Raw genomic sequence first — 15059 nt, 5'->3', positions numbered from 1 at the left:
CTTCTAGCGGATCCAAACGGCGTGCTCTGATTGGCTGTCTCATCGAACCAATAGAACGGCGCTCTATTCTAGCCAATAGCAGAGTGCGGTTTGGAGCCGCCTCATTGCTATGAAGCTAAAGGGGGTTGAGAGGCCCGAGGGTAAAGGCAGCGTCGTGGTACCGAGCTCCAAGCAGGCAGGGTTTGACTCCGGTACCGGGTCATGGGGACCGCTCCGCCTGCTTCACACACGGAGAGGAGGCAGTTTACAGCTGTCTGTAATACGTATATTTATCTATATAGTGTATCTTTGTCTATATTATGTACCTTTATTACAGGCACATTCATTCTGCCCACCCTTTCCCCCTGCATGTGGACAAGACCCTGTTGGGAATGCCAGGAGTGTCCTCTAAGGTCCGTGGTGGTCGTTGGAGGAATGCCCCTATTGAAAATGCCCCCATTGACTTCATCCTGTTACCCTCTATGCAGTAAAACCCCACTTTAAGAACCCTTTAGCCCCGTCTAAGCCTATGCAGGAGAGCACCGACTGAATCCGGACTCAGTTCCCCGTTTAAACGCCGGTTTTCACCCGTTAAAGCCGTTTTAACGCCGGTCTCGCAGCCCTGTGGCCCACACCATTGACCGGCTCCTTCCCCTGGCCGCTGATTGGCCGCTGTCCTACCCCCCGCAGCCATCCCATTGGTCCACGGCGGAGTTGAGCCGCGGTTCTCACTCAGGTCCGCTCATTTTCCCGTTCTCGCTTGTTTTCCACCCAAAACGCTTTTAACACCACAAAAAAAAGCCCATTTTGGGGTGTTTTCCCCGTTTCTGGTGGCCCCAAACGCCAGCCCATGGGGCGGCCCCGTTGCGGCTCCAGCAGGAGCCCGGATAGCTCAGTCGGCAGAGCATCAGACTTTTAATCTGAGGGTCCAGGGTTCAAGTCCCTGTTCGGGCGAGCGCCGCTTCCTTTTGCCCTTTGGATCCCATTGGTGCTTCCCGTGCCTTGGGTTCTGCTTTTGGGCTCCATTCCGTGCGTGCCGGGACCGCTCCGGTTCCATTGCGGCTGCCTCAGCCTCGGGTCCTCGATCCTGGTGTCCCCCCCCCCTTTACCGCACATGGATGAGTCCATACCGGCCGCTGAGGCAGCGCGGAACGAACCAACTCAAGGGATGATGGGGGGGCACGGGGGATGCTGCTGCTGGATCCCCACTCCCACAAACCCCAGCGTTGCCTCATTGTGGGCCCCATAATAAAGGATTTCGCCATTTTTAACCCCCAAATCCAACCTTTTCAGCCCCAAAACGCTGGGCCCGGTGTGGTTTTGTGTTACCCAATGAATCTGGAGTCAATCCCCACCCCCCAACCCCTGTGAGCCCCATAGCTGGTCAAGGGGGGGTGGTTTAGAGCCCCCGAAGGGCAGGATTTGGGCTGGGGCTGAGCCCCATTGGAGCACCCATTCAAGGCTTCCATGCATGGGACTTGGGGTCCAAGCTCTGAACCCAGCTTTGGAGCAGCCACACACACAGGGTGTCAATGGTGGGGACATCACCAAACCAGTGCAAACCAGTTCAAACCAATCCAAACCAACCCAAATCAGTTCAAGCCATTCCAAATGAGTGCACACCAGTCCAAACCACTTAAAACCAGTCCAAACCAGCCCCTTTATTCACAGCAGCAGCCCGTGGTGCCTCAGCACCGCTGTGAATGGTGCTGTCTTGGCCTCCACGTTGCGCTCAGCTCTGCGCCGCAGGCTCTGCAATCAAAGGGGGGGGGGGCATTAAAGGGGGTCTTTGTGGGGCCCCCCTGCCCCTTTAAATCCCCCCATTTCCATTGGGGTGGCTTCAAACCCATCCCTTTCCAACCCCTTTAATCCCCCTCCCCCACTTTAGGGTGCTCTGCTCATCCCTAAAATGCCCATCACTTTTGGGGTCCCCCCCACCCCATTTCCATTGTATAATGGCTTCAAACCCATCCCTTTTAAAGCCCTGTTAATGCTCCCCCTCATTTTTAGGTGCCCCACACATTTCTTGGGTCCCCCCCATCTTTTAGGGTGCCCCCCCATTAAGGATGCTCTGTTCATCCCTATGGTACCACCCATCAGTTTTCGAGCCCCCCCATTTTTGGGGTGCCCCCCTCCGGTCTTTGCCCCCCCCCCCGTTTTTAGGGTGCCCCCCATTTACCATCAGCTTCTTCTTCTTGTTGTATCTCAGCTTTGCCTTCTCCTTCCTCTTCTCCTCCAGTGCTGCCGTCACCGCCTGGTACTTCCAGCCCACCTCATGCGCCAGGCGGCCCAGGTATGCGAACTGGGGGGGATCGGGGGGGGTCAAAGGGACCCCAAAACCATGGGGGGGTCCCCAAAACCCTTTAAAGCTTTACCTTACGAGTGGGTTTCAAGCGGATGATCTTGAGTGCGGCCGGAACCACCATGCGCTTGCGCTGGGGGGGGGAGAGAACATGGAAGGGTCCAAGTGAGGTTTGGGGGGGTCCAAAGGGGGGATTTGGGGGTGGATCTGAAAGGGTTAAGGAGGAGTGCAAATGGATTAAGGGGGGGGTCTAAAGGACGGTTTGGGGGGGTCCAAATGGGGTTAATGGGGGGCTTGGGGGGGTTGAAGAGGGTGAAGTGGGGTTTGGGGGAGTTCAAAGGGGGTTAAGGAGGGGTTTTGGAGGGGTCTAAAAGGGTTAAGGGGGGGGTGCAAGGGGGGATCTAAGCAAGGGGGGTCTAAAGGGTGGTTTGGAGGGGACCAAATGGGGTTAATGGAGGCTTGGGGGGGTCCAAAATGGTTAAGGGGGGTTTGGGAGAATCTAAAGGGGTTTAAAAGGAGTTTGGGGGGACCTAAAGGGATTAAGGAGGGGTTTGGGGGGGTCCAAAGGGGTTTAAGGGGGGGTTTGGGGGGGTCAAGAGCAGCCCCAGTGTCTCAGTGTTGAGGTTTCTCTCAGCAGTCATCGACCAATGTAGGTAAAAGAGCATCATTGACACAAGGGGGGGCCCATAGGAACGTGTGGGAGGTTCCCATTATGATCCGGGGGGGCTCATTCAGGCCCCCTCACCCTCACCTTATCATAGGGGGGGGGGATCCCATCGAACACCTTCAGCCTCTCCAGCGCCGCCTGCCCCCGCTTGGTCTTATGGGGCAGCATCCCTGGGGGGGGGCACAAAGGAAGGAGGGGTTGGTTATTGGGGTACCCCCATAGCGGTTTGGGGGGGGGGGGTGTCCCCCTATGGCCCCCCCCGGTGCTCACCTCTCACCGTGCGCCAGAAGATGCGGCTGGGGGCTCGGAAGTGGTAGGGCCCCCGCGAGGGGTTGGTGTTCATGCGCTTGCGCAGGAAGGCCAAGAACTTCACTGCCGGGGGCACAAAGGGGGGGCGTTTATAGCAACCCCATAAAGGGGGTTTGGGGGGATAAAGGGGGTTTTGGGGGGGTTAAAGGGGGTTTGGGGGGGTTAAAGGGGGTTTTTGGGGGTTAAAGGGAATTTAGGGGGGGTTAAAGGGGGTTTAGGGGGGGATAAAAGGGGTTTTGGGGGGGTTAAAGGGGGTTTGGGGGGGGATAAACGGGGTTTTGGGGGGGGATAGAGGGGGTTTTGGGGGGTTAAAGGGGATTTAGGGCCCCCCCCATAGGGATGCTCACGTTTGTTGCGGTAGAAATTGCCAGAGATGTTGATGCCTTCGCAGCGAACCACGACCACGCGGCGGCCTGGGGGGGGGGCACAGGGGATATGGGGGTACAAGGGATATGGGGGGCACAAAGGGATATGGGGGGGCACAAAGGACAATGGGGGGGCACAAAAGGATATGGGGGTACAAGGGATATGGGGGGCACAAAGGGATATGGGGGGGCACAAAGGACAATGGGGGGGCACAAAGGACAATGGGGGTACAAGGGGATGCTCAGTTCCAGTTCAGTGCTGCCACCTCTCCCCCCCCCCGGGCCCCCAAACCCCACCCCCCCCGGCGCTCAGCTGGAGGTGCATGAGGCCGCGCTCATGGCCGCGAAGCTCTGGACCTGGGGGTCATCCCAGCGCCGGGGGGGGGCCCATTGAACCCCATGAGAACCCCTTAAACCCCACTGAACACCATTAGAAACCCTTAAACCCCATTGAAACCCATTAGAACTTCTTAAACCCCACTAAACCCCATTAAAACCTCAAACCCCATTGAACCCCAAATGCTCCGTTTAACCCCATTAACCCCCGTTAAAACCCACTGACACCTTTCAGAACCCCTTAAACCCCATTAACCCCCTTTAGATCCCCCGAAACCCCCATTATGGCCCATTAAACCCCGTTAAGCCCCATTAAATCCCATTTAGCTGCCATTAAAACCCTTTAGCCCCCCTTACACCCCGTTCACCCCCGTTAAAGCCCCGTTAACACACTTTAGACCCCGTTAACACCCCATTAGGCCCCGTTCCCCCCCATTAGGCCCCATTCACCCCCATTCACCCCCGTTAGGCCCCATTCCCCCCCATTAGGCCCCGTTCCCCGCACTCACCCAGCAGCACCTGCTTGGCCACGATCGCCGCCAGACGCCCCAGGAGGTGTCCGCGGCCATCGATCACCAGCACCTGCGGCACCGGCACCGTTACCGGGGGGGGACGCACCGGAGGCCCCGAGGCCTCCACGTGGCCAGGCCCAACCGAGCCCCCCCCCAGGCCCCGAACCCCCCCCCCCCCCGCACCGGGACCCCCCCCGATCCCAATGGATCCCAATGGACCCTAATGGATCCCAATGGATCCCAATGGACCCCCCCGGCCCCCCCCCAGGCCCCGGTCCCTCACCCGCGGCTCCGCCATGGCCGCCGCCCGCTCGAGAAAGAGGCTCCGCCCCCGGCGCGCCGCGGGGTCCCCCCTTCCGCCGCTTCAGGGGCGGAAGTGACGTTATGGGGAGGGGCGGAGCTGCCAGGAAGGGGGCGGAGCTGCCAGTGAGGGGGCGTGGCCATGCCGCGGTTAGGCCACGCCTCCTCACGGCCTTTTATGGACATAGAGGCCGCGGTCGCGCCCTCCCGAGCGTCCGCAGGGTCCTAAAGCCCCCCCCGGACCCTGCAGGGGCACCCCCAGTAACCCCCCCCCAGTGCTTCCCAGTACATCCCAGTTCACCCCAGTGCCCCCATCACTTCACACAGAGCCCAGGGGCTGATCCGGGGGCCGCAGCCCCCCCTGTATTTATATATGTACAGAGCAGGGGGCACAACAACGGGGGGAGGGCAGCCTGGGGGGGGGAGGGGGTCGTGGGGGTGGGGCTGAGGGGGTCCTTGGGGGTTCGGGGGGGGGTCTTTGGTGCTCTTGGGGGGACCCTTGGGGGGAGCCGGGGGGGGCCCAAGGGGTCCTGGGGGGTCCATGGGGAGTTGGGGGGGGTCCCAATGGTGCCAAGGGGGGTCCCAGGGGCTATTGGGGGGGTCTCAGGGGGTCTCCCCACGTGGTGCAGGGGTCGGGGTGGTCCCAGTGGCCCCGTAGCTCAGGGGGGGCCCCCCCCGGGGGTCCCCCTCCCCCCCCACCTCCTCCTCCTTCCTCCCCCTCCCCTCCCTCCTCCTCCTCCTCCTCCTCGTCGCTGGCCCCGCCCCTCGGCGCCAGAGGCTCCGCCTCCTCCCTCGCAGGCTCCGCCCACCACTGCAGCTCCCCCGAGGCGAAGGCTCCGTAGAAGGCCACGCCCCCGTAGTGCACGAGCGCCGCGATCAGGAACACCCACTGCCACTCCTCCCGCGTCTGACAGCCAATCAGGGCGCGACGCCGCAGACACGCCGGCCAATCGGAACGCGCGGTTCAAGGAGAGGGCGGGGCCAGAGGGGTCGGTGAGGCTCCCCCGGGTCCTAGCGCTGCCCACCCCATGGTACCTAATGCACCCCCTAACGGTTCTATTGCCCCCAATGGGTCCCCATGGCTCTTAGTACCCCCCATACACCCTATTCCCCCCCCCCTCCCAGGTCCTAGTGCCCACCCCATACCCCCAAAGGCTCCCAATGCCTCCCCATGGCTCTTAGTACCCCCCATACACCCTATTCCCCCCCCCCCCCCCCAGGTCCTAGTGCCCACCCAATAGCCCCAAAGGCTCCCAATGCCTTCCCATGGCTCTTAGTACCCCCCCCATACACCCTATTCCACCCCCCCTCCCCCAGGTCCTAGTACCCATCCCATAGCCCCAAAGGCTCCCAATGCCACCCCAATCCCTATTCCCCCTGGGTCCTAGTGCGCCCCCCAGACTCTGTGTCCCCCCCCCACCTTGTGCCGGGTGAGGGCCCCCACGATGAGGGGACAAACCATGCCCGAGAGCGTCCCCACGCCATTGGAGAGCCCCATGAGGACACTGGCATAGCGGGGGGCGATGTCCAAGTGGTTCACATTGAACCCTAAAGGAGCATGTGGGGTAAGGGGGGGGGGCACAGACATGGTCAGGGTCCCCCCCCCATCCCAAAGCCGTGCTTGGCCCCATCCCTGCCCTCACCAGAGATGGCGAAGCCGCTGAAGCCCACGGCCAGGACGAGGAAGGAGATGGCAACAGCGCGGGAGTGTGAGTACCCCACAACCAGCAGCAGCGTCGCCTCCATGCCGAACCCTGGGGGGGGGGGGGGGGAGCAAGGGGTCGAGGTCTTCCCTATGGGCCCTGTGTCCCTTGTGGCCCCATCATGGCCCTGCCCCATTGATCCCCCCCTCACCTCCGCAGTTCATCATCTTCCTCACGTTGGTGGTGGACATGATCCCCCTGGAGCGCAGGAAATCGGCCACTTGGCCCCCGATGGGCACCACGATGGTCATCACCAGATGGGGCAGGGCTGAGAGCAGCCCCACCTGGGGGGAGATGGGGGGTGGCGCTTAGGGGGAGAGGGGCACTAAGACACTGGGAGGGGAGGTGGAAGAGGGACTGGGTGGGCACTAGGACCCAGCAGGGCAATGGGTACTGGACAGAGGGGCACTAGGACCCAGCAGGGCAATGGGTACTGGAGCAGAAGGGCACTAGGACCCAGCAGGGCAGTGGGTACTGGAGAGAGGGGCACTAGGACCCAGCAGAGCAATGGGTACTGGACAGAGGGGCACTAGGACACAGCAGGGAAATGGGTACTGGAGCAGAGGGGCACTAGGACCCAGCAGGGCAATGGGTACTGGACAGAAGGGCACTAGGACCCAGCAGAGCAATGGGTACTGGAGCAGAGGGGCACTAGGACCCAGCAGGGGAATGGGTACTGGAGCAGAGAGGCACTAGGACCCAGCAGGGGAATGGGTACTGGAGCAGAGGGGCACTAGGACCCAGCAGGGCAATGGGTAGTGGAGTAGAGGGGCACTAGGACCCAGCAGAGCAATGGGTACTGGAGCAGAAGGGCACTAGGACCCAGCAGGGCAATGGGTACTGGAGCAGAGGAGCACTAGGACCCAGCAGGGCAATGGGTACTGGAGCAGAGGGGCACTAGGACCCGGTAGGGCAATGGGTACTGGAGCAGAGGGGCACTAGGACCCAGCAGGGCAATGGGTACTGGAGAGAGGGGCACTAGGACCCAGTGAAGAGGGGCTGGGTGAGCACTAGGACCCAGTGGGAATAGGGCTGCATAGGGGCTATGGGGGGGGGGTCCCAGGGTCTATAGGGTGCCCTATAGATGCTCCCCCTGCTATGGGGGGCTGCTGGGGTCCCACCTGGCTGATGTCAAGGCCGAAGACCTCCTCGAAGTAGGCAGGCTGGCTGATGAGCAGCAGGTAGAAGGTCCAGCTGCGGCAGAAGTTGGCCACGATGATGGCGTAGACAGGGAGGGACGTGAAGAAGTGGCGCCAGGGGGTGGGCAGCTGAAGGAGGGGGGGGCATTACCCCCATTATCCCCCCTTTACCCCCCTATTATCCCCATTACCTCCCTTAACCCTATTACCCCCCCTTAACCTCATTACCCTCATTACCCCATCACCCCCATTATCCCCACTGTCCCATCACCCCTATTGCCCCCATCACCCCATCATCCCCCATTGCCCCATCACCCCCATTGCCCCCATTACCCCCATTGCCCCTGGCTCACCCGCACAGATGCCCCCACGCCCTCCCCGATGCTCTCCTCAATGTACTTCCTCTCCTCAGCGCTGATGGTCGGGTGCTGAGCGGGGCTCTCATAAGACACCAGCACCCAGAACAGGTACCAGCAGACCCCGAAGCTGCCTGCGGGCAATGGGGGTGATGGGGGTAATGGGGCTAATGGGGCTCAATGAAGTTCAATAGGATTCAATGGATTCAATGGGGTTCAATGGGGTTTAATGGGGTTCAATGGGGATCAATGGGGTTTAATTGGGTTCAAAGGGGATCAATGGGGATCAATGGGGTTTAATGGGGCTCAATGGGGGCCCTCACCATAGACGTAGAACACTGAGCTCCACCCCGTGTATTGCACCAGGAGCCCGGCCAGCGGCATGGCCACCACTGCCCCTGCGTATGAACCTGGGGGGGGGGGGCAAGGGGTCACTCGTGGGTCATATGGGGTCATCTATGGGTCAGATGAGATCATCTATGGGGCACATGGGGTCATGTGGGGTCATACACAGGTCATCTGGGGTCATCTATGGGTCACATGGGGGTCACGTGGGGTCATCTGTGGGTCAGATGGGGTCAGCCATGGGTCACATGGGGTCACCTAGAGGTCATAAAGGTCATGCAAGGGTCACCCAGGCGTCAGCAGAAGGCCATTGGGGTCACACAAGGGTCACACAGAGGGCACAGAGGTCATGCCAGATCACGCAGGGGTTAACCCGAGGTCACATGGGGGTCATTTGGGGTCAGGCAGGGGTCACCGAAGGCTCCCACTGGGGTCACCTGGAGGTCAGAGGGAGGTCACACAGGGGTCACAGGGGGGTCACGGGGGTCACGTGATACCGCAGAAGGCCGTGGTCGCCAGGCGGCTCCGCTCCAAGGGGGGGGCCCACTTGCTCCAGATGCCATGGCAGGCCGGGTACGTCACACCCTGGGGACCGACAGCCAATGGGGAGGCTCCTCCCGCCCCCTCCCACCCCCGGCAGCCAATGGGCTGCGGCGGCGCCCTCACCTCCACCAATCCCTGCAGGACACGCACGGTGACGACACAGCCCACGTGGGTGCGGGCGGCCGACGGGATCAGCATGTTCAGGAGGGAGGTGGACACGATGGCCAGGCCGAAGACCCTGTGGGGGGCGGGGCTTCAGCGGGGACACGCCCCCTGGCAGACCACGCCCCCTCTTCGAGGCCACGCCCACTCCCGTTAACACAATGGGAAGGAATTCCCACCCTTTAACCCATTCTAATGGTGGGAAAAACAGAATTCCCACGATCCCAATTCCCAAGCACAGGAAAAAGAAGGGAATTCCCTCGCCACGCCCCTTTAGGCCACGCCCCCTCAAGCTCCGCCCTCCCCCCATTGCCATCAATGGAGCCTGAGGCTGTCACTGGGTCTATAGGACATTCTATTGGGTCTCTATACAGGGCCGTGAACTACATCCTCTCCATGGCCACGCCCCCTTTAGGCCACGCCCCTTCCCATTGGCCTCACTATTCTCAATGAAGGCAGGGGGCGGAGCTCTGTCCGTAATGACCACGCCCCCTTTAGGCCACGCCCCTTTCCATTGGCTTCACCATTCTCAATGAAGGCAGGGGGCGGTGCCCTGCCCTCGGTGGCCCCGCCCCCTTCAGGCCCCGCCCCCTTTATGCCCCGCCCCCTGTACCTGTTGGCCGCGAACCGCTGGGCAATGAAGCCCCCCGGGATCTGGGTCACGATGTAGCCCCAAAAGAAGGAGCCATGGATGAGCCCCACGGTCTCGGGGTCCCAATTGAACTGTGGGCGCTGGGGGGGGAGGAGGGGGGTAAATATGGGGGGGAGACCCCCTCGGTGCCGCTTCATTTCCCTACAGCTCCCCCCCCCCCCATGGCCCCACATGGGGCACGGGTCACACCATAGCCTCCCATAAACCCCCAACAGTCCCCATATATCCCCTCATAACCCCCCATACATAACCCCATAGATCTTCAGCCCCCTATAATGCTCGTATGACGCTCTGTATGCCCCCGTACCATATCCCCAAAGACCCCCAGGCCCCATAGGCCCTCTATAACCCCCTCACACTCACTCTATACCTTAACCCCGTAGCCCCCCAGCCCCACATATCCCTCCATAACCCCCCCATACCATGTCTGCAGACCCCCCAGCCCCCCATAACCCCCCTATAACCCCCTCATCCCCTTATACCATATCCCTAGAGCCCCCAGGATCCCCATAAGCCCCCTATAACCCTCTCATACCATATCCCCGTTGCCCCCCAGACCTCCATAACCCCCCTATAACCCCTTATAACCCCCTATATCCCCCCATTGCATATACCCATAGCCCCCAGGCGCCCATTACCCCCCTATATCCCCCCATACCCTATCCCCATTGACCCATAGCCCCCCTATAACCCCCTATATCTCCCCCATTGCATATCCCCATAGCCCTCAGGCCCCCATAACCTCCCTATATCCCCCCATACCCTATCCCCATTGCCCCATAGCCCCCCTATAACCACCTATACCCCTCCCATTGCATATCCCCATAGCCCTCAGGCCCCCATAACCCCCCTATATCCCTATCCCCATTGCCCCCCCCCCATAGCCCCTACCTGCCCATGGGCCCCATTGACCATGCTGACCACGGCCACCCCCAGGTTGCAGCGGATGCCGAAGCTGATGCAGAAGCCGACGGCGCAGAGCATGGCGATCCCATAGCGCCGGGGGAGGCCCCAGCAGGTGCAGTCCACGACGGGGGGGCGGGGGGGGCCGGTGCCCACCGGGGCCCCCCCCGAGCTCAGCTCCAGCCCCTCCGCATCGTCCTGACGCCGTTCCAACAGCCTATGGGGGGGGGAGGGGGGGGTCACCCCCTATAGAGCCTATAGCACTTATGGAAACCACCCCCCCCCACCCATGTCCTCAAGTGGCCCCTCCCGTCCCATAGCGAGGGATTAAGCACAGCGCTAAATCCCCTGGCTCAGCACATGGGAAGGGAGGGGGGGGGCACATAGGAAGGGGGGGGGACACGTGTGAACACACGTGTGCGGTACCCAAAGGGGGGGTAAAGGGGTGGGATACAAAGCCCCCCCCATATAATGGGTTAATGGGGGGGTTGGGGGGGAAATAGGGTGGGAATGGAGAGGGGTTATGGAACAGCCCTAAACTTAACCCCCCCCCCAACACCACAATGGACCCCCCCATTGCCACTTCCCCCTGTGATGGAATGGGGGGGATTGGGAGGGGGAATGAGATGGGAATAAAGGGGGGGGTTATAGAGCAGCCCTGACCCCAACCCCCCCCCCCCCCCAATAGGCCCCCCCCTGACCCCCTTTTACCCCCCCCATCACTCACCGATGGAGGCGCCCGAGCCCGGCCCCCAGCACCCTGCGGAACTCGTCCTTGTTGAGCTGCATTGCGCCTCAGGGCTCCATCCTGCCCCCCCCCACGTGATGGGTGCCCCCCCCAGATGTTGGGTGCCCCCCCCCCTCCTTGCCCCACTTGGTTGCTCCCCTCTTCCTCCTCCTCTTCCTCTTCCCTTCTCCCTTCGCTGCCCCCCCCCCCCGCCTCCAGCTCAGAGCTAAATCCCCCCCCCCCCCACCCCCCCCTTTATCCCTATGGGGAAGCGGGGGGGGGGCAATAAAAGGGGGGGGGGCAGCAGAGCGACCCCTGGTGGATGGGAGGACACAAGTGATGGTTTATTGGGGGGGGCACGTACAAAAGGGGGGGGCAAAGGGCAAAGGTCACAGCTCCAGCGGCATCGTCACGGTGAGAACCTGGGGGGGGGAGAAGAGAGTCAAAAGGGGAGGGGCTTAAATGGGAGGGGTTTAAAGGGGCGGGGCTTAAAGGGGTGGGGTTGGTCAATAGGGGTTAATGGGGGGGTTAAAGGAGTAAAGGGGGGTGAGGGGGGGTTAAGGGGGGGCCATGGTTGCCATGGCGACCGTTACCTTGGTACCGCGGTGGAAGTGGGCGTGGCAGCGGGTGGGGTCCGGGGGGAGGGGCAGCTCCAGCTGTAGGAGGGGGGCGCCCCCCTCGGCCCCCCCCAGCTCCAAGCGCTCTTGGTTCAGGCCCAGGTGCAGAGACCCCGCCCCCTCCTGGGCGTGGCCAGAGGGGAAAGGGGCGGGGTCAGCCGCAGGGAAGCGCCTGGGTCCTAAACACCCCCTCCCCATAGGGATTAAGGGGGAACCCGGCCCCATAACACCCTCCCAGTGCCCCATAACCCCCCCATTGCCCCCTAACTCACGATATGGGGCAGCAGCACCCGTGCCTGCAGCACCTTTGGGTGCTCAACCGAGGGCTCAGCCACTACCACGAACATGGGGGGGTCCAGAGAGGGGTGGCTGTGGGAAGGATGAGGAGGTCAATTGGGGTGGGGGGGGGGAGATGGACAGTACCAATATGGGGAGGGGGGGGGCACTCACTCCTCCAGCTCCTGGATGCGGGGCCGCATCCGGATGCTCTGGGTTGAGATGGAGCCAAGGAACTTGCGGTTCTGCAGCACCCTCCAGTCTTAAAGGGGGGGGACACAATGGGGGGGGGCCGTGGGGTGACCCCATTGCCTCCCCCCCATTGCCCCCCCCTTTACCACTGAGGTCCAGCTCCACCCCGTACTTCTCTGATAGCCCCTCCATAGCCACAGTGAGGAAGAACTCCAGGTACATGGGGTCAGCCTGGGGGGGGAAAGGGGGGGTCAGAGCACCCCAACATCCCCCCTTTGACCCCCCATATCCCAACCCCCCCATACCTTGAGGGTGTGGAAGAAGCCGGAGTTGACCACAACGTCATAGGCAGTGCAGGGCTGGCCGGCTGGGGGGGCAATGGGGGGTTAAGGGGTGGGGGGGTAAGGGGGGGGTGTGTCTGGGGTGTTTTAGGGTGATTATAGTGTGATTTGGGGGTATTTTTGGGGTGAATTTGGGTGATTTTGGCACATTTTGGGGTTGGTTTTGGGCTGTTTGAAGAATAAGTTTGAGAGTATTTTTGGTTTGATTAGGGATTGATTTTGGGACATTTCAGAATGATTTTGGGCTGTTTTGGGATATTTGCGGCTGTTTGGGGGTGAATTTGAGTTACTTTGGGGTGATTTAGGCCTGTTTTGGGTGATTTTGGGCTGTTTTGGGATATTTGGCTCTGTTTTGGGGTGATTGAGAGGTGATTTACGGCTGCTTTGGGGTGATGTTGGGTGTATTTTGGGGTGATTTGGGGCTGTTTTGGGGTGATTTTGGTGTATTTTTTGTGATTTTGGGGTGATTTTGGGGTATTTCGGGGTGATTTTGGGTTTTGTAAGGATGATTTTGGGCTGTTTTGGGGTATTTTGGGTAATTTTGGGGTGATTTAGGGCTGTTTTGGGGTGATTTTGGGGTATTTTGGGCTGATTTTGGGGGTATTTTGGGGTGCTTTGGGGCTGTTCTGCTCTCACCCTTGTCCAGCTCCGCGTGCGGCTCCCCCAGGCTCATGGGGATCCGGAAGTTGACCTCGGGGGAGGGGTCGGGGCCGTGCAGGAGGCGCCAGAGCTCATCGGGGGACAGCGGCGGGGGGGGCGGCACCTCCCGGGAATGGCAGACGTTGAGGAACACCTTGGCCCCGCCCCCCCGCCTCGCGGGTCTTCACGCACAGCCCTGGGGGGGGGGGACGGGACCGTGAGACCCAATCCCCCCCATTGACCCCCCTTGACCCAGCCCCCCCATGGACCCCAACCCCCCCATTGATCCCTATTGCCCCCCACTGTCCCCCCATTGCCCCCCATTGATCCCCATTGACTCCCATTAACTCCCATTGCCCCCATTGATCTCCATTGACCCCAAGCCCCCCCTCATTCCCATTACCCCCACATTGACCACCACTGACCCCCCATTGATCCCCATTGACTCCCATTGACCCCCATTACCCCCCAGTGACCCCCCCCATTGCCTCCCCATTGACCCCCATTACCCCCTCATTGCCCCCACCATCGCCCCCCATTGACCCCCCATTGCCTCCCATTACCCCCCAGTGACCCCCCCCATTGCCTCCCATTGACCCCTCCATTACCCCCCCATTGCCCCATACCCGGCTTGGGGGTGACAGCACGGGAGAGGCCGGGTGGGGGGGGCTCCTCCTCCTCCTCCGTTGCCTGTTTAAGAGGGGGGGGGTCCCTTTATCACCGAGCACCACGGGGACCCCCCCCCGTGTCTGTGCCCCCCCCAGGCCCCCACCTGCAGCAGGAGCCTCCGCAGCGCCGCATCCGGCCCGGCCGGGGGCCTCCAGGGGGGCCGAGAGCAGCGACCGGTCCGACATGGGCTGGGGGGGCTTTAACACCATAGGGGCCTTTAACACCCCCCCCCCCGGCCCCTTTAACACCCCCCTGCCACTTTAAGACCCCCCGGGTCCCTTTAAGACCGCCCCATGGGCCCTTTAAGACCCCCCCGCCCTTTTAAGACTCCTCCAGTCTCTTTAACACCCCCTCGGTCCCTCTAAGACCCCCCCGGGTCTCTTTAAGACCCCCCCCATGGGCCTTTTAGGCCCCCCCCGCCCTTTTAAGACCTCCCCCTGCCCCTTTAAGACTCCTCCTGTCTCTTTAAGACTCCCTCGGTCCCTTTAAGACGCCCCCAGGTCCCTTTAACAACCCCCCCGGTTCCTTTAAGACCCCCCTAATCCCTTTAAGACCCCTCCCATCCTTTTAAGACCCCCCCCGATCCCTTTAAGACCCCCTCCAATCCCTTTAAACCCCCCCCGGGCCCTTTAACACCCCCCCCCGCCCCTTTAAAACCCCCCCTGCCCCTTTAAGACCCCCCCCCAATCCCTTTAAGACCCCCCCGCCCCTTTAAAACCCCCCCTGCCCCTTTAAGACCCCCCCCCCGGGTCCCTTTACGACCCCCCCCAATCCCTTTAAGACCCCCCCCCCCCCCGTACCGCTCCGTTACCGGCCGCTCTTTCCCACCTCCTTCAAGCACTTCCGGTTCCGGTCTCGTGGTGACCGTGTCCCCCTCCCCCTCCGTCTCTATGGTTCCGGCGCTCTGCCCCCCCCGGAGGTCCTCTCGGTGGTAGCGGCCATGGCGGCGCTGGGGCCCCCCCCGGTGCCAGAGCTCTTCGCTGCCATGGGGGAGGGGCCGGAGAGAGGGGGGGGGGAGGAGGGGG

The 15059-nt window shown here is 61.8% G+C and overlaps 3 protein-coding genes, 1 long non-coding RNA gene and 1 other non-coding gene across 5 annotated transcripts; 1 reads left to right on the top strand and 4 right to left on the bottom strand.

The window, feature by feature from the left end:
* Positions 1-860: 860 nt before the first annotated feature.
* On the top strand, positions 861-933 carry TRNAK-UUU (transfer RNA lysine (anticodon UUU)). The gene has a single exon. It is a non-coding gene; the product is annotated as a tRNA-Lys (tRNA).
* Positions 934-1615: 682 nt separating this feature from the next.
* RPL13A (ribosomal protein L13a) lies at positions 1616-4798 on the bottom strand. The gene is made up of 8 exons (XM_034072385.1): positions 4754-4798; positions 4468-4540; positions 3605-3670; positions 3219-3320; positions 3033-3118; positions 2355-2414; positions 2159-2281; positions 1616-1731 (listed from the first exon to the last, which is right to left on the bottom strand). The coding sequence occupies exons 1-8, from the start codon at positions 4766-4768 to the stop codon at positions 1645-1647; spliced, it is 612 nt and encodes a 203-aa protein (XP_033928276.1). The 5' UTR covers positions 4769-4798; the 3' UTR covers positions 1616-1644.
* Positions 4799-5497: 699 nt separating this feature from the next.
* SLC17A7 (solute carrier family 17 member 7) lies at positions 5498-11362 on the bottom strand (the record flags this gene model as incomplete). The annotated part of the gene is made up of 12 exons (XM_034072351.1): positions 11301-11362; positions 10562-10790; positions 9632-9750; positions 8980-9094; positions 8811-8898; positions 8292-8378; positions 7966-8102; positions 7595-7741; positions 6625-6757; positions 6414-6524; positions 6191-6318; positions 5498-5677 (listed from the first exon to the last, which is right to left on the bottom strand). Coding segments are annotated over exons 1-12 (1536 nt in total), but the record flags the coding sequence as incomplete, so codon positions are not given.
* Positions 11363-11689: 327 nt separating this feature from the next.
* Positions 11690-13556, bottom strand: PIH1D1 (PIH1 domain containing 1). Its single transcript, XM_034072349.1, has 7 exons — positions 13363-13556; positions 12691-12752; positions 12532-12616; positions 12368-12455; positions 12190-12286; positions 11894-12040; positions 11690-11722 (listed from the first exon to the last, which is right to left on the bottom strand). The coding sequence occupies exons 1-7, from the start codon at positions 13397-13399 to the stop codon at positions 11690-11692; spliced, it is 549 nt and encodes a 182-aa protein (XP_033928240.1). The 5' UTR covers positions 13400-13556.
* A 437-nt stretch (positions 13557-13993) lies between these two features.
* Positions 13994-14894, bottom strand: LOC117437792 (uncharacterized). Its single transcript, XR_004550503.1, has 3 exons — positions 14863-14894; positions 14138-14231; positions 13994-14055 (listed from the first exon to the last, which is right to left on the bottom strand). It is a non-coding gene; the product is annotated as an uncharacterized lncRNA (long non-coding RNA).
* Positions 14895-15059: the final 165 nt, after the last annotated feature.

Source organism: Melopsittacus undulatus, chromosome 27, assembly GCF_012275295.1.
Source record: "Melopsittacus undulatus isolate bMelUnd1 chromosome 27, bMelUnd1.mat.Z, whole genome shotgun sequence".
NCBI lineage: Eukaryota > Metazoa > Chordata > Aves > Psittaciformes > Psittaculidae > Melopsittacus > Melopsittacus undulatus.
The sequence above is the reverse complement of the archived record's forward strand: the minus strand, read 5'-3'. Positions and strand labels throughout refer to the sequence as shown.